This window comes from Corvus kubaryi, unplaced genomic scaffold (assembly GCF_017639235.1).
Source record: "Corvus kubaryi isolate FWS band 111438036 unplaced genomic scaffold, C.kubaryi_AGA036_p1.0 133, whole genome shotgun sequence".
Lineage (NCBI taxonomy): Eukaryota > Metazoa > Chordata > Aves > Passeriformes > Corvidae > Corvus > Corvus kubaryi.
The window spans coordinates 27,954,678-27,979,690 of NW_024580667.1; the positions used below are offsets into that span (position 1 = coordinate 27,954,678).

Below are 25,013 nucleotides of genomic sequence, written 5' to 3' on the forward strand. Positions count from 1 at the left end.
CAGGAAGCTCTCCTTCACTCAGCCATCCTCAGTTCTATTCTACAAGGAACAGAAAAGCATACTGAAAACATAAGCTCCCCAATGGGGTATTATATAGGTGTCATTTGAATGGGGCTTACTTTGTTGGAAAACAGGAGGGTAACATCTTTAAAGTAAATGAGGGAAAAAGATACACCTAACTTCTCAAAACATCGTAAGGTGTCATTGTAATACCTCAAGACACACCCAAAAAGTAGTGTGGAAGGGATGTCAATGAGATTCAAGTACCAATATAAGTAGAATAACTTGTAACAGGCAAGAAAATTAAATGCTTCAGAATCCGTAACTGAAGGGTCACATACATGTGTGGATACATTACAAAAAAGCTTAAAATCTCTGTCAACTGGCAGAAATGGGAATTTCCCATTTTCTGTAGCACCATGAGAACCATGCAATCAGTGACATGATTTCCTGACTTCATAAGCACAGAGTCCCATTTGAGGTTTTTTTCCATATATCACACAAAGATATTAAATACCGATTGCATTATTCATTAGACTGTCTCCTGCAAAAATAAGGCACATGAAGTTGAGGCAACTGGCTGTTCCCTCCCCTAATAATCAGTGTAAGGATTCTGTTTCATCAGCTGCCAGCAAATTGTGGCAAACTGCAGTATGGTTTAGAGGGCATGGTGGTATCTTGTCTCTTCAAATCTTAATGATTCTATGACTCTCCAAAACAGCTTTCACATTGCGTTTTGACAAAAAAGTCTGATATTACAGCTCAGTTTCAGTAACTGATAATGTATGGAGAAGCACATTGTGAGCACATGATACGCCCCAAGATCCATGCATTGATGCTTTCAGGATGTGTCATGTCACTGAAGAACCCAAACTGCAAAGCATTAGGTCAGATTTAAATGGATATTTCTGAAAGGCGGATGAAAATCATAACAGAAGCATAATTAGCACTACTGTTGTATGATGCAGGGTTAACTTGCAAAGATAACCTGACCTCCAGAGTTCCCTTCCAACCTCAACTTCTCCCTCATGCTACAGTCTGTCCACTAATACAACACTTAAAGACTGAACATATCTTTTGGGCAACACCCATTTATTATACAATAAATATACCTCATAATCTGTTGTGATTTGTACAGCTCCATCATGAATTCCTTCAAGTTCCTTCGCTATTAGACTTACTCTGAACACTGCATAATAGCCTGATGCTAGGATCACCTGTAAATGGTAGAAAAAGTCACCAATGTATTCCATTAAACAAAACGAAACCTCACTAAGAACAGACTCAAAACCATTTAAAACCTCTGTCAGTGATAAACAAAAAATTCTCATAGATAAGTGACTAACACAAAAATTATCTATTCCTTGTGGTGATGAATTCCCACTCATCCCAGATTTATGATGAGCATCATCTGAGGGTATGGAGATTGGTTAGATTTTGAAAGGGTAAACATCATAAACAGCAATTTGAATACAATGCTGCTCCTTAGAATAAATTTAGGAAGTCTATATGCTTTATCATACTCAAGTTCAGACAAAAATTCAGAATTCTTATCTCTCCTCTGCCAAAATGAAACTGAAAGAAGTTGCAGAGGTTTGTCTCTTTGCTCCCCTCCTAAATCTAGCTTCGAGCAATGGATTCAAAGGATTACTTACTGAAGACTGATCAGAAGCAGTAGCATTTTGTAGTTCATGGTGGTTTGCAATTATTGTTGTTCTGTTTCCCTTTTCAGTTGTTAGAAGTTCTACAGCCAAGCCATCTCCTATAATATGCCAACTTTTTATAGCCAGCTTAAAAAGAACAAAAGGCACTGTTTTCAGCAACCACACTGATGTAATTTTTTTAAAAGATAAACTAAAAATAATGCATCCTTACCTCTATTGGATTGCTGTTGATGACTGCAAATAAAATGCTGGTAGCTTCTGTTGCACTCAATATGCCAAAATCTATAAATCGCTCTTCAGTTTTTGGAGACAGTACAAAGTACTAGAAAGATTGATAAAAGTATTTTAGCATAAGTGAAATATAAAGTGTGCTCAAACTCTATGCTCATAAAAAAATGCATTAGTAACTTTAACACAACTAAATTTCCTATGTAAAACTAAAGCTTTTAAAGGGAACAAAAAAATTTTTCAGCAGACACAAAAGTAGAATAAAGAATTAAAGAGTCCTATGAAGTCTGCCTCTAATGAGACAGAAGATAAAAAAAAAAAAAAGAAATGGAAAAAAAATACTTACATCTAGAAATCCTGTGTATGCTCGGACAGGTAGGTGAAATTTAGAAGCATTGGTGATAAGTAGAATATTGTTATCTATGTGAACAGATGATGTGGAAGGCATAAAATTAAGTGTAAAAATGTATCTGGATTCATTAGGTGGAATTAAGACTGGTTTACTGAAGTTCTGGACCTAGATCAGTGAACAATGAAGACCAAGGTTACAATTGAACAAAGTGCATCACATTTAAGCATTTACTACTAGGTAAAAGCATTCACTGAAATGGGACTTACTTTAAACATTGGTTTTGCTTCTTCTGGTAACACAACATCATGTATAAGGACTGCGAAACTGAACGTGTTTGATAGATAGATCAGTCTTTCCACAGAATCAGCAGCACTGTCACGGATGTGAAAGAGTGTGGCAGCATGATCAAATCCTAAATATCTATTAAAAGAAAACAGTGTAAAGAAAATAAAGATTGTCCTCAAAGTATTTTCCTTACACATAGACTAGAATTCATCAAACAGCAGAAAAGGTACATACCCCACTGCATGCTGAAACTATATTATTAGCACTACAGGGACATTAATAACTAAGTAAATCAAATAAGATAAGAAAACATGCAAATCAGAATAATAGGAGGACTAAAAGGAAGTGTTGAAGTATTGAGACAATTTGTAAAACATGCATATTTCTTATTAACCAAATCATGCATCTGCAGCAGAAAAATTCTGATAGGTAAGGTTTAGTTTGTTTGCCTTCAAAATACTCTGCCAGTTGTGTTGATAAAGCAGCACCTCATTCAAAAATGTTTTTAAAGTCAACTTAGCCATACTTTGTAAATAAGTAACAAAACCCAAGGAACACAGAGTTCTTCCAAAATTTTGCTTAAAACTAGAAGTATTTTCTCTACCTGTATTTCATATAGAAGTAGAACAGCAAATGCAAAACCAGAAATATTTCCAATGTCTCATCTGCAGTCTTCAGCTGCTCCGAAAAACAACTCACTAAGGACAATTTTAACTCAAGCCTTGAAACCAACTTATGAATGGCTAAGACTACCTGCCTCCTCCATTTGTTTAAAAACAGGAATATTCCCTTCTAATTTAGAGCATTTAGTTTTTGAGCTATGTTCAGTTACTGGAAGCTTACCCATCCAACACTTCTGCTTGATACGGTATTTCAAGTTTGGAATAGCTCTTCTCTTTTGCTTTAACAGTTATTTTCCCAGAAGACTGTGATGCTTTTTTAGCTTTTGATGCTGTACACACAAGAATATAGGAAGTTTGTTAAAGCTGACAAAAATTGATCCATTAAACTAGACTAGAATGAATGGAAGAATAAAACCACAGAGCTAGCCCACAAATTAATTACCATGGAAGGAAAAAAGTGGAGTTTAAGGAAATTTAATTTCAATAAGCAAACTGACATGGTGTAAAGTCTATGAAACGAGATCCCAATTCTGAATTCTTCCCATTTAACAACAGTTAGATGACCTGCCTGATTTAGCAAGCTTATCTACAATGGGGAAGCCTGATTGTTTCTGTCATATAAATAACTTGAACATGTCCAGAAGATAATTTGGACCCCAGATGAACTGAACTGCCCACTAAGAGTATGGACTATACAGATATATATACCTCCCCTAACCCTACATATATATCCCTCCCCAACAGAATAGAAGCCTGAGATTGCTGGGTCCCCTCACTAAGAGCTACCAGTTGAAAGGAACTTTGGACCAGAAACATAACAACTTCTTAATAATGAAGAAATGAAAGACAAAAATAGAAGTAGAATCCATGTAAGAACCCAAACTACACAAAGCACCAAGAGTGATGCTCACAGGTCTGCTCCAAGATCACAGAACAAGCGATGTTAGCTGGGTAGCAGTAGTGCCAAAAAAATCAAGGGGATTCAAATACTAATTAAGAGAAACCACCAAGCCCCCAAAGCCCCTGCATGTAATTAGGACAGCTGACATTGCAAATATTTAGGGCTGGCTGCTTCACTGATAAGAATTTGTCAAGTCAATTTCTTAAACACGTAAAGCAGCTTAACTGGGTATTTTTCCCAGGAACCACCATTCCTTCTAAGATGCACCATACATTAGCCAGTAGGTCCTCATATAACAATTCCCACCAGCTTCAAAATCTGAATATATTATCACCTCAAGTTGACAGAATTTATCTATTTCAGAATTTATAAGCTAAAACATACTTCGCTTGTCTTAGAAACCATGAGCTAATAAATTTCTAAAGTGCTAATCCATAAATGATAATAAAAATCAATCCTCTCCTCTTTATCCATGCTACTTCTAAAATTATGTCTACCACAAGCATTGCATCTATAAGATTCCATTTTTAAGCAATCCAGGCAGAAAGAGTTACAGCACCAACTACCATCTTAAAGCAGTAACATCTGAGTAGTTACCACCATTCTAACAGTTGATTAAAATCTCTATAAAAACAGAGGCGCCTTTCTGCAAAGTGTCAGCATAGTATTTAAAGTCACACTATATAGGAGAAAAATCATAGAATACCAGGTTGGAAGCAGACCTCAAGGATCACTCGGTCCAACCTTTCCTGGCAGAATTACAGTTTAAACAAGATGTCTCAGTACCCTGTTTAAAATGCCTGTTTAAAATAAAAATACATTTAAATAATCAGTGCCTTAACATAAGAATACTGCTATGTTTATTAGAAAAATCAAGAATACCTTCTCTTCTCATCTGTATTTACCAGTCTAAGATACTTGCTGATCATGAACAAAGACAATCCTTTCAGAAATAACTAAAGTTCAGAAGAACTATAAGCCTTTTCCGGGTAGGAAAATTCCATTTCCTTCTCAAAATTATAAATAGCATTTTGTTAAGAGAGTGAAAATAATCAATGAAACTTCAGTAAGTTTTCAGAAGCACTTGACAAGTTATAAGAAGAGAGGAGTGGTACTTACCATCAAAGCTAATACTTGCAACTTTGGTATATTTACTTTCAGAGGCTTTTAACGTAACGGGCTTGAAATGTACTGTTATAGCTTCGTTCTGTGGTGTAGGTCTAACACTCTGCAAACAATCAAAATAAGAAGCACCTGTAAATTTATCATTGCTAACATGCTGTGAAGCCTTCATGTGTCTTTCACAGTGATACAACTGCAACTAGTTTTGGCCAAGCTCTTACAGGTCTGTCTTTCCCATGACAAAGCAGCATTACAAGTGGTTTTAGAATTTTTTTTCAGGTCCTACAAATTACTCAGTCAATATACAAGAAAGTGGGTAACAGTGAGTTCTCCTTGGGGATGTTGAATTAAGTGACAGTATGGCCAGAAAATATTAATAAAATAGAAAACAAACCTTATTTAAATTAAGATTTAATTTTTATTCTTAATGCTGCAGGGTTACAATAGCTAGGCTATTTGTTCCTGGTACACTCATTAACAAAGCTGTTGACTGAGTTGTGAAACTACCAGAGAGGATGCAGATATCTCCCTTGTTTCCAATCCCATGCTAAGTCTGCAGAGAAAAAAACAACTAACTGTATAGAGAAACATTTTGTAGATCTGCAATGACACTTTTTCTACACTAACACTTTACAAGGTCACTTTTTTCATCTGAGGATTACTGTTTTAAACTAAATGGAAAAGGTAAATGAGCTATTGTGTCAGTTATTAGCCAGAGCTGATTTGTAGAGGTACTCATAGTACCATGCCGTAGGATAAGGGATTCCACGTCATCTGAAGACTATAAAGATTGCTAGCAAGCTCTCTATCTAGATTCCACAGAGAAACTGGGCATGAAGCACTTAAAAGCTCTTACTCTTGTTTTGCTTAAAATTAGGATGGCTGCCATGATTCTTCCTCCCCAGCTGTCTTCTCTTGCTTTAAGAACAGCTCAGCTGCTCATGCAGCAGCTGTTAAGCCACAGCAAATTACAGGATGCTGTATTACTGAAACTGAAATGAGTGCTGCCTTACCTTCTGCTGGGCTGCAGAGGTTTAGCAACTGCTTGATAAGCAGCTGAGCCTTTCTTGGTCAGGGAGGAGCAAGGCAGACAGCTAGCGGTACAAACCAATTACAGTCCTCCCAAGCCAAGCTGTCCTTGATTGTAAATTAAAGCCATAAAAGTGTGCATAAATAACTAAGTTCTGCAGACCACATGATCCTTAGCAGGAACAAGCAGCACTAGTCCTGCAGCTAACGAATAAGTGCAGTTAACTCAACCAGAAGTTTTGTATCTTGGATTTATAGCATTGACCTTTGTCCACCATCATGTCTGCAAACATGGGGGGCAGATATTTTGTATTTCTCTTCATAAGTCAATTAATAACTATCTCAATTTTCTTCTGATGAAATCCACACTACAAAACTGAAATCTTGACATATCCTTAAAAAAAACCCTCTTAAAGCAGATGAAACCAAAGCTGTGATAAAGTTCACAACTTTTGCATAACAGAGAGGACAACCATTTTTAGAAGCTCTTTTCATGAAAAATGCTTCCTTTAATTACTGGTCTGAAATAATGCTGATTTCATTTAGTAAATCAAACTGGAAATATTCAGAAGGACAGCCTGTTGCCAGAAAAATGGCAGGTTACAGAGATGCATCTCTTAAACCACAAGTGCAACAAACCTACAAGTATTTACTCAAAATGTCTACAACTGGTTAATTTAGTTAAGGAAGGAATTTACACTGTTTTGTTGAAAATTTCTGAACTACATAATGCACATTTTTCATCTGTTGCTTGATTACATACTATAAAGGGAAATACAGAATTAAGACAACTAAAGAAAAAACAAACATCCTTAAGAATCCTTTCAACTTCACTTTCCTCAAATTTCAACCTATTTCATTAAAGCTCAAGTAAAACCTGTCCTGAAATATGCATTAAAAATCATCAAACATGGACAGATCCTGGAAGTACATAAAAGTTTAATCAAGAACATAATACTACCAATTTTCTCAGAAAATTAATCTAACAGCAACTTTTGTAGGGAAAAATAATTTTAAATAGACATGCTTCAGTAACACATGGCCCCACTCAAGATTCCTGACCCCGCTCTGTAAAGACACACTCAATATTTAGCGTAACTGCAGAAAAATTAAGACCTTAAATGTTCTAAAGGACACAAAGGGGGGCTAAAACTTTGTGCTTTTGCGGAGTTCTTGAGAGAGACTTTGAAGGTTTCAGGACTCTCGGACTACATGTATTCCAATAAACTAAAGAGTACGGGTTGAAAGACTGGCACATGTTCAGCTGTAATTGTCTACCAGTCAGAAGGCTCCTGAACCTAGTTTTGTCTTGCCCACTTAACAAAGACAAAAAAAGCCCTGTGGCTACAGGTAGCAGTTTTAGGATAGTTCCGTTAGTGTCAGAACCACTACTGTACCGTTTTACTAGCTTTTACAGACACAACTGTCAGTAATTTGTTGGCCTTCTGTATAGACAGAGAAACCCCTAACTACCTAAAGCTCACTTTCTCCATAAAGAACCATCCAGAACAGCCATGGAATAAACTACTACTAAATTGTAATCTTTGATAATTTCAAGACACATGTACTCAAACGTGCGGATGAAAACGTAACACAGAAGTAAACTATTTCTTGCAGACTGCTACGAGAAATTAACCCCTATTCTAAAGTTGGGACAGAACTAAATACTTCCTTATACAAAACACTTTTGTTTTCGAACTGATACAATTCAGCTTCACTAAGGCTGTTCTGAAGTTCCTGGTTCTTCATGCATCAAATATGGTCACGACCTCAAGTTTTGAAGTGTCCCTTTGCTTTTGGCAGTCAAATAGGCCCAAAGTGCCTTAAGGAAACACAAAGTTTTCATTATAGAGAAGGGATAAACGAAAGTGTTCAACAATCTACATTTACCAGATTTTTGACAGAATGGCTTAATTGTTGCAGCATGACTAGTTCATCCGTCACGAAATAAGCATTATCCTCCTTAATAATGGAACAAACCCTACAAAATGAGGGCGATATTACAAGGAGTTTAAAAACTCAAAAAAGAAAGTGACTTGCTCTTATTTTCCACAACCAATTGGTTGGACCACAGCATGACTAAGTACTTGAAGGCAGAACAGCTACAACTCTGGCAACAGTAGTAGCGGTCTCTCACACACTGATGACCTGAAGATATTTAGTTCCTCCAGTACCCAGCTTAAACATATGCTAAATATAGCCCTGGCCTTTTCTTCTGACATTAAGATGAAATTTGTCACACAGCTCTGTCTCACTACTTCTAAACCCTAGCTCTCAAGGGTCAGAAGTCTATTTGTCAAGCTTTCCTAGAAGTAAGCTATTCTCCAAGTTCCCTCCAAAATTTTTTTACTCTTGCTTACCACTTTTAAATTCCTTAATTGGTACAGCAGCAGAAATTCACAGAGTCCCTTAATGAAAAGAACAACTGACTTGATGTGCCATGTGATACACTGAAAAACGGATCATGTCTGAACCTGTGTGGTAGCTTTTTCATTGCAAAAGTGACTCCCAAAGGCTTTAAAAATACCAAATTAACTGCTTTGATACACAATAAAAAAATAATTTATCTGGAAAAGCTTTGTCATGATGTGTATAATGGTTATCAAGTGACGGCCTTCCATTAGATCGATATTTATGGTTTACAGCCCATAGTCTGAAGACCACAGATTTTTTAAAAAAATGGATAGGCTTGGGGTTTTTTTAAATGGAGGAGTATGAGTTAGGCTCTACACTACCAGGTATTAGGAGTGATACTGATGGTCTGAAAATATGGTTATCTGCATTGTACTCAGCAAGTATACTACACACTTTAAAAAATAAATTTAAAAAAAAGGAAAAACTGTAAAATCTAAGAAGACAAGCATGCTGTCAAATATAGCTGGAAAATAATTTAATGAATTTACCAACCCTCTCAATGCAAAAATCATATACAGGTCTTTTTGGTTTTCAAAGCCCTCTATGGAAGTTGTGCTATAACTTACAAAGCCATGATTCCTATAGGATCACCTGATCTCATTAATGCAATAAGCATTAGGACCTCAATGAATTAAAATCTTCTTGCGCTATACTGTAAGTTTCTCTTGTTTGCAGTATACCGTAAGTTTCTCTTGACTTAAAAATTATTAGTGAATAACAGCTTAGCAAGTACTGCAATGGACTATTGTCACTGTGAAAACTTATCTTCATCACTAAAAATGTGTCCTGTTTCTACTTTAAATTCATCTAGCCTCAGTTTCCAGTATCCTAAAGTTTTGCAGATCTCTACTACTAAAACACTGTTCCTCATAGTTACAGCTTCAAGCTTTATAAACACAGAACTGCTCTCCAAGATCTCAAGTAAGAAACCTTTGCCAATCCTTCAGTCATTCTTCTGGCTCCTCTGGTTTCTTTTCAACACTTCAACACTTTTTGAAGTGCACTGGGACAAGGTATAGCTAGCTACACAACTAAATCTGGAAAAGAAGGAAGACAGGAAGGGGAGAAGGAAGAAGTGAGAAAAACAGTGGGCAATGAGAAAAATCACACAGGAAAAGGTATGAATGAACAAGGGCGGACTACCAGACTAGAGCCAAAATTCTGTAATAAAAATGGAAAGTAGAAAATCCAAATGCTAGAATTCTGAAGCTGGCTGCACTTCACGTTCAGCAGCAGTGGTCTTACTGCTAAGGGCCCTAGAGTGTTTGAGTTCTTTTCATATTTCAAGCAACAAAGAAGATAAGCTCAAGAAAACAAGGGTCAGTTTACAGTCAGCTCTTGAAAGCTACTATTTGCTTATCTCAAAAAATTATGTTGGGCAACCGCTTTTTACACTGATGTGTAAATGTGATGTGTGTATGATGAGGACAAAGAATCTCACAGACTCTGTATTCCTCTCCCACTCACTGAACATGAATTACAGTCCTCAAGTATAAAAGTTTACAAAGGTTCAGATATTGCAGCCTAAAAATGCTGTTCAGAGCATTCAAAGAAGGCTATGAAGCAAATTAATTTTACCACGCATCACAATTACTTGCTCTACTATTAAGTTACATTTTCAGTCACACATAACCTAGCTTCTAATTCTGAACACTATATGGTGAACCTGTGAATGATCAATTTTTATGAGAAAAAGTAAATCCAAGTAGAAAGTTTCAAATTGAAAGAAAATAAAACTTACTGTAATTGGCACATCTTTTGTTCCTGAATTTAATAAATGCAGATTCAAAATTTTTGGCAGATCTGTTAAAGAACAAAAACCACACCTGTCTATTAGGCTACTTTAACATGTGAATCTTATACAAAGTAATTTACACTAGCTGGCTTCTTCTGTAACTCCACTGTTCTGTGTTAAAAAGTTATACTAACATGACAGAACAGTCAAAATAGGTAGTCCGAAGAATCTGACACAAACTGCAATTTTGTGTATTAGTATGTATTACATGCTTCAGCTTACCACTCATATTTCTACACATTAAGAAGTGAACAGACTAAAAATACCACAATGAATGACTTTGTCAGGTGCACCCATGTTCAGAAGAAATTACTCTTACTTGAAAATCTTTACATGTTAAGAAAGTTGCAAGGAAAAGTTCTTCAGAAGCTATCTTTTTTTGGTTGAAAAAAATATACCACTTTTCTTCAGCAATAAATCCCTCTTACAGTTTCAAAAAAAATACCTCCAGTTTTATTACTTTCTGATATATATATTTTTATCACTAAATAATATTAATGTAAGCATAAAATGTTAAGCACAAATGTGTAAGTGGCAATTAAAAAAAGATCCTGTCATAAAACATTTGATCAAGTCTGCACACCTTCACTTTTCGCTGTGTCTGAAAATCATTAAAACTTACCCAGATGTGAAGCAATCTTTCAAAACAAGTTCACAAACTAAGTGAACCCAAATGCTTTTCAGACTATGCCATGTGCAACTGTGTAACACTAATGTTACTATTGGACTTACAACCTGGTGTGCAAACTACTGCTTGCTTGTACACACCCCAAGTACTCTCACATCTGTGCACTGTTGTAACCTGCTGTTGTTATCTGTCTTTTTAAAAGCATCATTCCACAAGCAACCCTGAAGAGTACAAAGGTAACTGGGCTTTCCCCTCCCCACCCTATTCCTGATAAATACTTGGAGAACTGAAGAATGGTTTACCTTGTGTTCTTAGTGTACCAAAATCTAGCATTTCTGTTGATGAATAGATTCCTGGTGCTTAAAAACAAAAAAGAAAAAAGTTACAATATTCTTATTATACTAAGAATTAATTTGAATAACTGAAAAAAACCCCAACCAAAACACAAAACAAACCCAAAAATCAACAAAACCTCAACCACTCTTTCACAAACCTGTTGTAACTTCTACTTCAACAGGGAGAATAATAAATTCTGTGTTGTCTGAGGCATTTGTTTTTATTCTAATGAAGGCTGTATGATTATCTGCTTCTCTTGAAGAAAAGCTGGCTCTCATCACTCCTTTTGTTTCATAGGGAGGTATTTCCTGATAAATAATCAAAGCATATCTATGAGAGCACAGTAATTACAAAAAAAGCTGTCACACCAAATAATTACAATAGAAGCATTGGGTATAACTGTGTTAAGAGAAAAAGCTACAACAGCAGGAAGAGACAGACTTCATAGAACTAAAATTACCATTAAATTCATAAAGGATAGTTGTAATCATCTAATATGACACTGATTAAAAATAGGTATATGCAAGAGAACTTTTGTGTCCCATTTGATTAAGTTAACGATTCTACGATTCTAAGTTTTATATATTAAATTTGTGGTAAAAACACAGACTAAATTAACAGAATCTGGCAATAAACAAAAGATATTCAGAAAAAATGTTGACAGTAACATCAAATATTGACTTTGCATATTCTAATTGTTTTTTCTCCAAAGGAGACACAAGCCATATAGTTTCAGTGCTAAACACAAATTAAAATAGTGCACAACTCCATGTAGCCAGAAGCTTGTGGAGCTCCAGGTTTTGAGAGTCACCATGTAATTTACAGGACAAAGTAAAAACATATTTTAGTTTCTGTACCACACCTATCAGTTCTAATTGGCATTCAGGGTTTGAAAGACAACTCTTTCTGTAATAGCTGGACACAGCTGCAGCACAAGACGAACCTCAGCACCACAGCTGAAATACTAACATTGGATTGTCTTCCCTGCCATACTACGGAAGGTTTGAGGATTGGATTTTTGGTTGGTTGCTTGATTTTTGTTTTTAACTAGAAGACGAAAACCTTGATTTGAAATTTTCTAAGGCACAATGACTGCAGATGTATTCTTTGAAAACTGTTGATTATCAAAGTAAGAAGATTTCAAGTTCTGTTTTCACATTTATTCACAGACCCAACATAATGCATCCATTTATTAATGTTTCAAAGGATGTGATCTGACTCTTCCATATGTGTAACTAGGGATCCAAAGTCAGTCAGATCCCTGAAGTAACTTCAAAGAGTGATTACAAAAATACTCCTGCATATGCAGACTGCTTCATCCAATCATTCAAGCATTTGCCATCACAACAATTTTATACAATTATGCATATCCATATGTCAAAGTATCATCACCATATTTCAAATATTTTCTTCTACTTTGAAGCTTTTTCTAACCGCAGTACAGCTCTTGACATAACCAATATAATGATGTACCTGTGTGTTTCCTCCTACTGGTTTGATTTCTTCAAGTTGTCTTATTGTTTTGAAATACCAATAGTTATATGAAAATGCATACCAATGGGTATGAAAATGGATGGATATAAGAAACAAGAGGATTAGTCCTTCCAGGACACCAGAAGCTTTCACATGCAAGTCCTCATGGCTTTAACTGGCAACCTGGCTGAGAGAAGCTGAAAAGCTACATGCTCTGAAAAACATCTCCCTTGAGTTCTCCTGACAGCTAGGAAGGGGCTATCTATAGAAGCAATGCAAATTGACTAAAACAGTGTCAAAACATTAGGACATTTATGCTTTAAAATCCATTTTCATGTGAACATCTAACCCTCAGCATCTGTTTCCACTGTATTTTTTAAAAAGTTGTGATCTGTGTTAATACTTATTTCCTTGCAACTTTTGTACCTAAAACTAAAATACTGCCATTCTAATGGACTTTCTCCAGAAAAGACAAGAATTAAGTATTGTGATTGTCCTTTGCAACTCACTTGGAAATTACTTTGCCTTGGAAATATCCTCTTAAAACAAATATAACTGTCACATGACTGTAATGACACACTTGAGCAAGAGACAAGCTTAGGGCTCAATGGCTCTGAAGTCTCTCCCAGACCAAAAACCAGTCATCACAAAATCAACTCATTCTAACTGAAAAGGAAAATAAGTTTTGTATCTAGCTGGACATTATCAATGGTGTGACATACAGCATGGAGCCAAAAACCATACCTTCGGGATTATTCTAAATTTTATTTCACTTAAAGATATCAGTTTGTGTTACTTCAAATCAGATTTCATGAGCCAGACCATGGGTCCATCCATTCCACTACCTTGACTCTAGCAGCAGACATGATGAGTAGGGAGTAGCTGCAGGGCATGCATGTAGGAATATTTTCCAGAACAGTTTCCAGCCATTCTCAACTCATGATCTAGCGATTTACTTCAGCTAGACACACTGCTGTTTTATTTAGTAGTCCATGATAGATTTTTCTTCCCTAAATTTGTTCAGCTTCATTTTCAACCCATGTGTGCATTTATAGTAATTTGCAGGAAGGACTTTCTAAGTTAAAAAAACCCCATCACCAACAAAAAAGCCAACACAAAAAAACCATGTATACTTTTTCTGTGGGTTAGATCCAGCTCACAGGCCTCCAGGACTGAAAGCTCAGGTAGGTGTAATTCATTCTAATGGGAATCATTTTGTTCTTCGCATTTCAAAACAGCACAGCTCTACACATATGGCTTATTGTAATTAAACCTTTCATTCAACTCCTACTACCACAACATTAACAGACCCTGTTATTGTTTCCATTTTTATGGGGTATTTTAATGATTACATGACAAGAGTCAAAGCTAGTAAAAAAACCCCAAAGCCTAAGCTCATATCAAAATAAAAACTCCCAGTAAGTACAATAAGTGCTGCAAGACACAACTACTCACCCATAGCTTTCTTGTACCTCCCTGCTGACCTGTTGGAAGCTCTAAATGGAGATCACCTCCACTGGAATACATTTCTACCACCTGAGGTGGATAACAGGAAAAGGTTAGCACTCAGGCTTAAAGGGATCCTGCTTAGTTATCAGATATTATCATGTGCAATGGCATAGCTTAATGACTATTTGACTACTGGAATATCTTACAAATTCACTTTAATGCTGATATAGCCATTTGCTAGTGCTACATTTTATGTGCTTTCTAGAGCATTTTACAGTTTGTGAATCACTTAACAGAATCAGCATTTGGTTAGGTAAAGACATCAATCCTGCCTGAACAAAAGAATGTTTTCCAACATTACATATTGGAGTATACTGAAACAACAACTTATGCTGTGCAAACCAGACAGAATGAAGCCAAGAGGCATCACTGGATTAAAAGATCTGTTTAGCTTTGTTTGCTTCAGTATTCTTCCTAATTATCAGTGAAGTTTAAATCTTTATTTTTCAGAAATTACAACCATTTAAAAACTGAAATTTCACCAGAAAACCTCAGTTTTGGAAATTAAGAGATCTGCGACTATAATCTACAATGTCGAGAACTGATTTGCATCTGAGCAGAAAAAAAAAATCTTATAATATGAAAGACATGATCTCAAATAGCTCTAAAGTTCAAACAGAATTTTAAGAAGTACCAAAATAAACAAAATTTCAGTTTAATACCAAAAACGAGCATTTAATGATTTTTCTCTTAGGCTCACCTGCAAAGGTTCACTGTGAGGGTTATGTATATTTATTATAGGAGAGAAACTGCTATTTACAGGAACTCGTGCCCCAATAAATGGGCGCAATCGATAGGGGTTCGGAACTCCAATGCCAAACACCTGGTTCAGAGAAAGAAACACAAACTTAAGCAGCTGTATGCAATTGTTGCAGAGCCTAACATGCATACCCATTTTAGCAATCCATCAAAAACTCTTTTTGATAAATTTTATAGTATACTTGTAACCAAACCTTTAAAACCAGTATCATACTAAAGCTCTGAAATAAAGAAACTGGTTTAGTTTGCAGCTAAAGGCTATTCCTCTATTTAGGCTATATTCCTCTAAAGGCTATTTCTACTATTTACTTACATGTATACTGAAAAACAGGAAATCAAAAACCCACCCTTTTTTCTGACACTCTGGAATACTAGATACCAGATAAAGGTTAATGAAATATGATACGTTCCTTTAATCATATAATTATGAAACTATTCATATTGGGAAGCATTTTTGTTGTTGTTTTCAAAACACCGTCATGATAAGAGTCATATTCTTTCAACAAGAAGATTTCTCTCATTTTTCACTTTTCAGTCTCTCTCATCTGTCTGAATTATCTTTCTGAATCTCCAGTGAGTAATTTTTTGCCAGCTTAATGAATAACATTGTCTTGCCACTGGATCAGATAAGTCAAGAGCTAAAGGATGAGCTAGATCACTACAATGAGCCAGTAAAATAACACACACAAGAAAAGGTATTGGGAGAATTTAAATTAATTCCATTGATCTGGCTTACAGTACTGTCCTACTGATCTTTACAATGGTGTACCCATGTTACAACAAACAACAGGGATGGAAACTTCTTCAACTGGGTTGATGGAAAAAAAGAAACAAACCAACAACCCACCAATGTTGTGCAAATATCCTTGGATGGTTAAGCATACCAAAATAGATACTGCTTTGGCTGACTCACACTTCACTTTTCTGGAAAGAGTGTAATTCTCTTACCTGATAAGTAAATACCCCATGATTAGAAGTGTTAATAAATAAAGTGTTCTCTACATTTCCCACTGCTCTTGCGAGGAAAACTACATCAAAGGACGTATTCCCTCCTGGAAGAATTTTCTGGAAAAAATAAAATAAAAGCAAGCAAGCAGAAGGATAAGGAAAACTGTTTACTGAATAAATTGCATCATGCAGATGAATAAAAGTTTTTGTGCTACAGAAGATTCTCACGTGTTCTTTATGGAATACTGAAGTTAAGGCAGTCAACTGCAGATTTGGAAAGAGAAAATCAGAACTTTCAGAAAAATGAAATGTGTACAAACTAATAAAAATAGAATTCATTTAAAACTATTATCTAGTACAGAATCATATTTACTTGAATTTTTGCGCTGAATTCTGAATTTAGACTTTAGCTTATCACAAAAATATTTTAGACTGATAGTTCAAAGGTCACTGGAGAAATGCAATTGCTACAAGACTTCCATAAATGCCACAGGTTGTTTATTATGGACAGGTTTTCTGAATTTTTTCACATTTAATGGCTCTTGTTAAGCCACAGGCCTCGCAGACAAAAGTGAAACTCGAGGGCTCTACCTGACAGCAGGTTAGGAGTTAACCAGCCGCTGACACCAGGCTTTTGAATGTGCGAGTTCCTGTAACACAGGAACTGTTACTTACAGCTCTAAGTACATTGGAGTGACTACTGCAACTAACACAACTTCATGTGACTTGGAATATTCAGAAGAAATATAGGAACAGTTTGTTTCTGTAAGTGCTCTAAGGAAATGTACTCACCTCAGCAACAAAGGAGATCTGCTGTTAAACCATCAATTACAATATACATTTCCAATGCAGTCAGAACTCCTTGTGTTTCTGTGCTCAGCTCAGATTTGCTCTGAGATGAAGAACTGCAGTATCTTAATACTTCTAGGTGTGTAATTATTGCAGTAAGTCACTCTTCTAAAGAAGCTTCCATTCAGATTGGAGAGGGGGAAGAAAAGCTCATTTTGAGAAAGCAAAAAAACTTACCCTATTTTGGAAAAACGATGCATGAAAATGTGATGTTGTAGCAGATATTGATACTAATGTAATTGTTTCTTCTGAGCTAGGGTTATGTAGGTAAACTTTTTCCATTTTTGGCATTCCAACTGGCCTGTCAAAATAGAGAGAGAAAATATTTTCAAAGTGTTAGAAATCTAGACAATAGAGCATTGGACTTTTTCCCATTACACCAGATAGGAGCATAAAAGTGATGAACACTGACAACAGCTTTGCATTTAATGCTTTTTTCAAGTAATGTATGTAACTTGGACCTAGAAGAATTACTTAGTTAACCTATCTTCCATTATTTTATTGCTTACTTTTCCTGAAGGTTTACCTAATGTTGCATCATGCTCATTCCATTGTGAGGTTTTTACTTCAGAATGAAAAGAAGCAAAGTTTTCTATTCCTATGCTAGAACCTCTAAATAATTATCTTAAGACAGGGTGCACACAGCAACTGAAAATAAAGAGAACACACCCTAGACAAAAGTCTAAATGCCAATTTTTTCTATGATATACTGTAAGTAGGCTTACCCAGAACCCAGAATTTTTCTGGTATTATATTTTAGAACACTGTCTACAGAATTAAGTATGCAGACATGTACAGCAACAACTATTTTATTTCTGTATTTTGTTTGAATTGATACCTTAAGTAAAAAAATAAAGGCTTGAGACAAATTCTAGAACTTAGGAACCTAAAACATGGAAGTTACACAGTCAAACAACTGCACAATTTTTCAGTAACAAGACATGCTAACAAATTTATTCAACACAAACTTTTGGCTTGTTTCTTTTTGCTTACAACAGCTGAGGTGACAATAGATGCTCCAGTTTCAGCAATTATTTTTCAGACTTTCTCTTCAGAATTTTTTTCATGCCTTTTAACTCATACATGTTAAGTATCAGCACCAAAGCACTAATAGAGCGTGCCGATTACAAATCGCTGCATTTGGAATTCTGGAATTTAAAACAGTTAACTCTTAACTTTCAGGTTACATGTACTCCATCCAGCACTCTCCCCCATGTCACTTGCTCCAAGCACTGCAAGGACACCCAAAACTACTGATAAGAATTACGACCTGTAGTACCTGCAGTGATGCTGACGAGAAAAAGGCAGCTGTTCTGCCATCCTCAATTAACCTTAACAGACCAAATTAATATGTGCTATTGCAGTCTCAGTTTTTCAACTGAGAGGGGGTGTGGAGTATATCTCAAGAGATGAAGCAACATAACTTTGCTGTAAATTAAAGGCTCCATTGAACGGAGAATTTAGTGACAATAAACAAACTATGCCATAATTTTCAAAGTGATTGTGCTTACAGAACCTCCTACACATGAAACACGGGCTAAAGAAGCAGATGCTAAGACAATTCAAAGACACAATTATTAACTATCAATAAAGGACATCATCACTAACAAAAATATATCTGCATTCTGCCACTGTAAAACTCTTTGCTTTGCTTGCCAAATTTCATGTCACCTAATTTCACGTCTCCAACAGCAAACACTTGTTCTCGATCCTTCTTTCACTGTCAAAAAATCTCATTTTGATTCCTCTAACTTCACCAGTAACAAAGATCACAATTTCTCTCGCCTTTTAAAACCTGTACAAAACCAAACACCTGGGTTGAGCCCTAACAGAATATATTTTTATCTCTTGCTAGCATACAAGGGGATGTCAGAAAGGGAAATGGTTTATCAGCTGTGACATTTTGCATTAACTACTGTAACTGCTACACTGTTGATCAATGGAATTAAACAGTAAACCTATGCACCTGTTCTTCTTTTGCTAGGATAAAGCTTACCAGACCAGAGGAATGCAAATGAGAGCCAGCCCTCCAAACTTCCTCATCTCTACCCCCACCCCCACCAAAAATCCCAGCATAACAACAAACATGCAAATCCACAACCAAGAAAAGTGCCTGCTGATACGGAGTTACCCAACACCTCCTGAATTCAGAACCCACTGCTTCAAACACTCTTTCACTGACATCACTACAGATGGCCTTGAGTATTTTATCTGCTTGGTAACTATGAAAGGCAGAAGCTTTTATACCAGTCAACACTTTTGCAGCAAATTCCTTGTTTAGACAAAGTGGTCAAGCCTTAAACCAGTATCCAAAGCCAATTTCTTTTTTTAAAAGGGAAGAAATAAAACAGTCAGTCAATCTCCTCCACCACCGAAGAAAGCTCTTTCAGCTCGAGGATCAGCTGTTTGTTCTCTAGTTCTCACTACAATTTTTCACTCTCCTTAGTGGAAGACATGCTCCTAGCGCCTTAGTGTAACTCTTTTGCTTGCCACAGTGCAGTTTTCAGACACTTCCCCACAGCACATTCAGCAGCTTGTCAAGAAGGGGAAATTATCCTCCTAGTATGTAACAAAGCACTCCAACCACTCTTCATAGGAGGAGTTCAACAGCAAAAACTAGAATCAAACTGAACAGTTCCTTCCAACCACAACAGCAGGAAGAGAGAGATGAGTAGATTTTAATCACTGTATTACATGTGAGCAAATGACATGACTAGTGTATTATCTGTGGTCTCTAAAGAGAAACAGTTATGTACTGAAAACTGAAGATCAGAAGTTCACTTCAGTGACACCTATGATGCATCATGTGTGAAACATCACAAAGCCAAGAAAATGATCTTGAATGAACAGGCAATAGTGAAGCACAAGTCAGCTCATGCCAGAAAGGTAGTTTGCAAATAAAATCTTTAGGACCTTCATGCTTTTGCAGTTCTGAAAAGAAGGGACAATCCATCTGTTCGATAGGCTCAAGTCTATAAAAACAAACTGGTAGGGAAACAGCCATGACCATGACCAACAACACAGCTCACTAATTTCATATTGCAGACTAAATTACTACAGTATAATTACAGGTAATAAAGGGAGAAGGCACTAAAAAGGAATTCTGATAGGACTTTGTTTTACTTTACTCCTTTGCTGATCATTCTGATTTTGAAACAATGAGTCTGATATTACATTTGGCTGAGATACAGCGTTCCTTATATTCCTTAAGTGTGATGTTAGCCAAATATACAGAAATAGGACCTCACAAACCTCACCCATTTTTTCTGCCATCAGACATGGTAAAATCCAGGTAGGGCAGAGTGCACCAGACACCTCTAATGAACCTGCATCCCAAGCAATAATCTCATGAGGGATGCTCTCCAAGCTGCAGATTATCAAACCACAATGAACTGCACATGTACGGCTGTAGCTGATGCCAATTTTAGAGTGGAATTTCCCAGAGCAGTCAACAGCTAGCACTTTTCTTTGTGAGAAGATGGTATAGACACAGACCTTCAGGCAAACACCAACTATCAAAGCATGTAAGATTTTGCTCCTGATCCTTTGTCCCTGCATAATGCTAGGTCCACCTACACTGATAAAAAAACCGATACCATAACCTAGATGAGAAGATGCTAATTAACAAGGGTGAGGTGCCTGGTCAAATGGGTAAAGAAATCTCTGTTCATGTTCTTTACTGCTACAACTCAACTCTTTCCAAAGTCTGAGTTAGTACCTGCAGTGTATTGTAAGCATGTCCTTGTAATGGAATTCATTGCTGTTCCAGGGATCAAAGGGTAGATTCTTTTAACAACGGAAATCAGCTCCTGCAAATTTTTGGGAGATGAGTCCTTGCGTTATTGGCCCAAAATTGATTTGCAAAAATTAGTAGCTACTCATTGTGAAGCAAACATAAATTGAGAAAATGCCCTTTTAAAAGCACAATTAATTTTTTTTCTTACTGCATATTGTTTAAACACCTTTGTAAAATGCTCACTTGATTTATGAAAACTGATACAAATCTTCTACTGAAAAGCAAAATATATAAATTCAGCAGATACATTCTTCATCTTCCATCTCTTAATTCTTTCTAATGAGACTGGAGAGAGAAATGAAGTCAACCAAAAGCTTCCCAGTTACATTTTGAAATGCTGGGAATATAGGTAAATATACTCAATATTCAGTTCTGGTAAATTCCTCATGAATTTTGAGAATGCGACATATGTTTTCCCCCATGTATTTCTTTCATTTAGCATCTCTGGCAACTGCAGAAACAATTGCAAAACCAGTTGTCACGCAACATATCAGAAGTGTCACAAGGGTTAAATCAGTATCCTGTCATACAGTATCCTATCAGACAGGGGGTGAGTAACAGATGCCTAGAAGGCAGAGTGTAATGCTGAAAGCATACAAAGTCAGGTGCTGAGGACACTCTCCTATGCTTGGGAATTTCCAGAACCAATGAAGACAGTTTTCCAGCCAGAAGATCAGACTGAGCAAGCTCCAACAGTAAGAACTTGGGTGTTGACTTGTAATGTATCCAACTACTTTTAATTAAAAAAAAACAAAACGAGCTGGTCTTACAAGGTTACCTCTAGAAACTGAAAGGGAATGCCTTTTGTGCCCGTACTGAAGAAAATGCTAGTTTCCTTACACAAAGGAAGCCTGCACGATGTACAAAACTTGAGAATTAGCAAGCAGAGCATTCTTCCTGCTTCACACAAAAATGGTTGAGTGACACAGGCAAGTGGCTTCTTCATCTGAAGTTAAGAGTAGCTGAAGCACATACATTTACATTCTCAAATGCGTCTCCAACTCAGAAAAGCAAAAGAAAACAGAAGGGTTTTGGTTTTGCATATGTACTAACCTATAAATCAGTTGTTTTTTAGCTTCCAGATCTCACAGGCTTTTAACAAACAGAGAAAGTTCTTTGACACTAGACTTGACAAAAAGTTGGTGCCAGTGTAACATGCTAAATGGACCAAGTGCCCCATTTTATGTTAGGAATCTAACTTAAGATTCCATACAACAAAACCATGCCTTTTCCAAACAGTTGTCAAAACCACATATACAAGTAGTAGAGTTTATCCAACCATGTCACCGAGTGTGACTGGAATGAATCTAAGACTGTAACGAACTTTTGGCCACATTGTGCAGTCTAGCATGATATGTGAAAAAACCCGAGGCAGATCTGGACAAAATGTCAATCTACTGTCAACAATTTCTCACGTTCAGCAAACTCCAAGTGAAATGAAGTTTGCTTTTGCAACATTTCTTTAAAATTCCAACAATCTCCAACTCTCACACATTACAAGTGTATCAAATGTACTGTGTAAATAGTTGGATGTATGTTATAGGCAACTTACAGGTCCTTTCAGCAGCTGTAAATGTATGTAAAATGTAGGAAAAATAGCAATCTGAGTAAATTCTCTAGTTGCTAAAATTCTTCACAATTTTTTTGTATAAGAGATTAGAGGTCTTGAAGAAAACAGACCATTTTGCTAAACTTACCTCATGTTACTTGAAGTAACTCCCATGGTTTTAAGGACATTTATATCTATTGTATATCTAGTAGATGCAAGTATTTAAACTATAGCTCAGGAAAACTTCCAACAGCTATATTGTTAACAATATCATTTCTCCATTTTCTTACTATGCTAGTCCTCCCCTAAGTTTTACAGCAGTCAAGCCTTACAAGGGAGTAAATCAGTTTACACTGCAGTATGGCACATTCATGATACACTTTGGCTTTCTAAATGCCCCCTTTTTATTCGCCTTCTTGTTCGTAGTTCATGTAGTTAGAAGTATAACTACAGGCAGTGCAGTCCAGATTCAAAGAGAGGTATATCAAGACAGGCTTAGCCTGGCTGTATTCTCCAGATTTTTACCCATTCTGACATTATCCTGTCCTTAAAGTAAAGCATGTCCCTTACGTTACTTAGACTAACATAAGGTCTCCACACCTGCAAGAAGGTCTCAATATGCAAACATTGCCAAGCAATTGCTTTCAAGCCAGCTCAAGCTTTCATAGAATATTCTGCCAAATACTAGAGCTCACAAACAAGAAAACATTACAAAAAGCCCCTAAACAAAACACTTCAAAGGAAATGCAAAATGAAATTGTTTATCAACACAAAACTGAAAGAAAGAACTTAAGAACATTGTCCTACCCATGAGAAAATTTTGTCTGAGAATGGGACCTTGCTCAAATTGAGTGAAGCAAAAACCTCCATTCACCACAGAAAAATATGTTGATCAAGGATTAAAATATTACTGTAACCAAGACCATAATTTCACACCTGACCAATCATTTCTATAAAACAGGGGTAGGATGTCAACTTCATCTGAAATAATTCCATATTTTAAAAAATTTTTGATAAGCGGTTCTAGCTTATATTGTGGCAGTATCCTAAAATACTCAATACCCAAGTGCTCCATTATCAAAAGTTACCTCTATCAAAAAGTTTAGTTGTGAAGAGCTTAAACTTTACTTTTGATACAGTCAGAGTTGAATTAACAAAGATGAAGGCAATGTATCGAGATCTGTGAAGATCCACATTCTCCCACAAAGCAGGTGTAAGAACTGAATATAAACTGCCCTGCAAAAGTATTCTTCAGCCTTCACCCCAGGTGACCATCTGTAAGACCTCTAATATGCAGACCTGTCTTAAACACAAAGTCATACAGATAATGACTGCTCTGTCAAAATAGCCTCAGATTGAGCAACCAAATCCCAAAGCTATGGAGGGTAACAATGATTACTGTTTGTAGGTTAGAACACCTCAGTTATTCCCATTTAACAACAGGGGAGAGTAATAGTTTAAAAGAGAGAATACAAGGAACAGAATGCTGGTAAACAAAAAAAGTCAACTAATTGTGGAGCTGGCTTTAGGCGGGAGGTTTTTTCTTGTGTTCTTTAAAGCCCTGAATCTCCAATACCCAACATGTTGCAGAATTTGTTCCAGAAAAAGACTGGTATTGCTTCAGAGACACAAGAAAGAGGTTTACACATTAAATAACCAAATGAGTATTCCACACTTAGTCCAAGCAGCCCCCTGGCACAGTGATACGGGAGAACCTGCCTCAGCTCTATCCCATTCCCAGAGGCTTAATGTATACAGAGAACATTTGGGATCTCTTCAAGTGAGCTAAAGATTTGCATATCCTTTTGCATATCCTGACATACGGCATACATTTCTTTTGATAAATGTGAGATTACCTGGACTACCTTCAAAGTGACAGAATATGGCAGTGTTTGCTTTATACTAAAACAGCATTAAAAAAACCTCCAACTGTTATAAACCAGAAGTAGAAGGCCACTGTAATCTCATCTCCAGGTGGAACACAGGAAGTGTGTCCACAGCACATATTTATCAACTTAATACTGGTTTTGATTTTCTGAGATCCTTAGATAAAGCAACTTTTATTAAATATTATTCCAGCTTAAGTTGGCATGTTTTTGAAACATTAAACCCACACACTCTTAGCAGACCAAAAATGTCACGGGAAGAATGGCTTGATGTACAACTGAAAATAAATATTAAAACTTTCTTTAGCCTAGGTATGACACATGTTGATAGCTCAGCATAAACATGAACTTGCAACAAGTTTGCTTTATTAAATACTATATGCTACCTATTAACAAAACACCCTTTGGGTATAGTACTTATTCAGAAACTAAACATGCATTTTATGCCTTTTCTAAAATCCATTAATAACAAAGACAGAAAAGCCAGAATTTGAATGTGAAAACCTTGTCTGCTTTAAAAGGCAAAAAACTCAAAAGCTTAAATCTGCATTATTTGACTTCCAAAGGTGCTTGGCACTTGCAGCTTGTTCCCACCACAAGGCTGAGTTACTCAGCATTTCTCAGAGTTGGTTCACAGATGTCAAACTAAACTTTGGGACTCCATATCTAAACCTTTTCTAAAACTGCTTTTGGCAACTTATTTAAGTTTTAATAAATCAGAAGAGGATTTCTGCCTGAGACTACAACCTTAGTGACAACAGATAAATTAATGATATACTGCCACAAAAAAACCCCACCCAAACCAAAGAAGGAACACACAGTGAATCAAGATCTAACACACAGGTTCCTTATTTTAATTGACCAAA

The 25,013-nt window shown here is 36.3% G+C and overlaps 1 protein-coding gene across 1 annotated transcript in view; it reads right to left on the minus strand.

Moving 5' to 3' along the window:
- TMEM131 (transmembrane protein 131) overlaps positions 1–25,013 on the minus strand; it is a 94,463-nt gene that overhangs the window by 29,455 nt on the left and 39,995 nt on the right. The window contains 14 exon segments of the mRNA XM_042040969.1: positions 1,113–1,217; positions 1,656–1,790; positions 1,876–1,986; positions 2,239–2,409; positions 2,511–2,664; positions 3,373–3,481; positions 5,173–5,281; positions 10,361–10,422; positions 11,345–11,401; positions 11,536–11,686; positions 14,307–14,387; positions 15,061–15,183; positions 16,068–16,184; positions 17,094–17,217. Coding sequence (XP_041896903.1) covers positions 1,113–1,217; positions 1,656–1,790; positions 1,876–1,986; positions 2,239–2,409; positions 2,511–2,664; positions 3,373–3,481; positions 5,173–5,281; positions 10,361–10,422; positions 11,345–11,401; positions 11,536–11,686; positions 14,307–14,387; positions 15,061–15,183; positions 16,068–16,184; positions 17,094–17,217 — 1,609 coding nt within the window.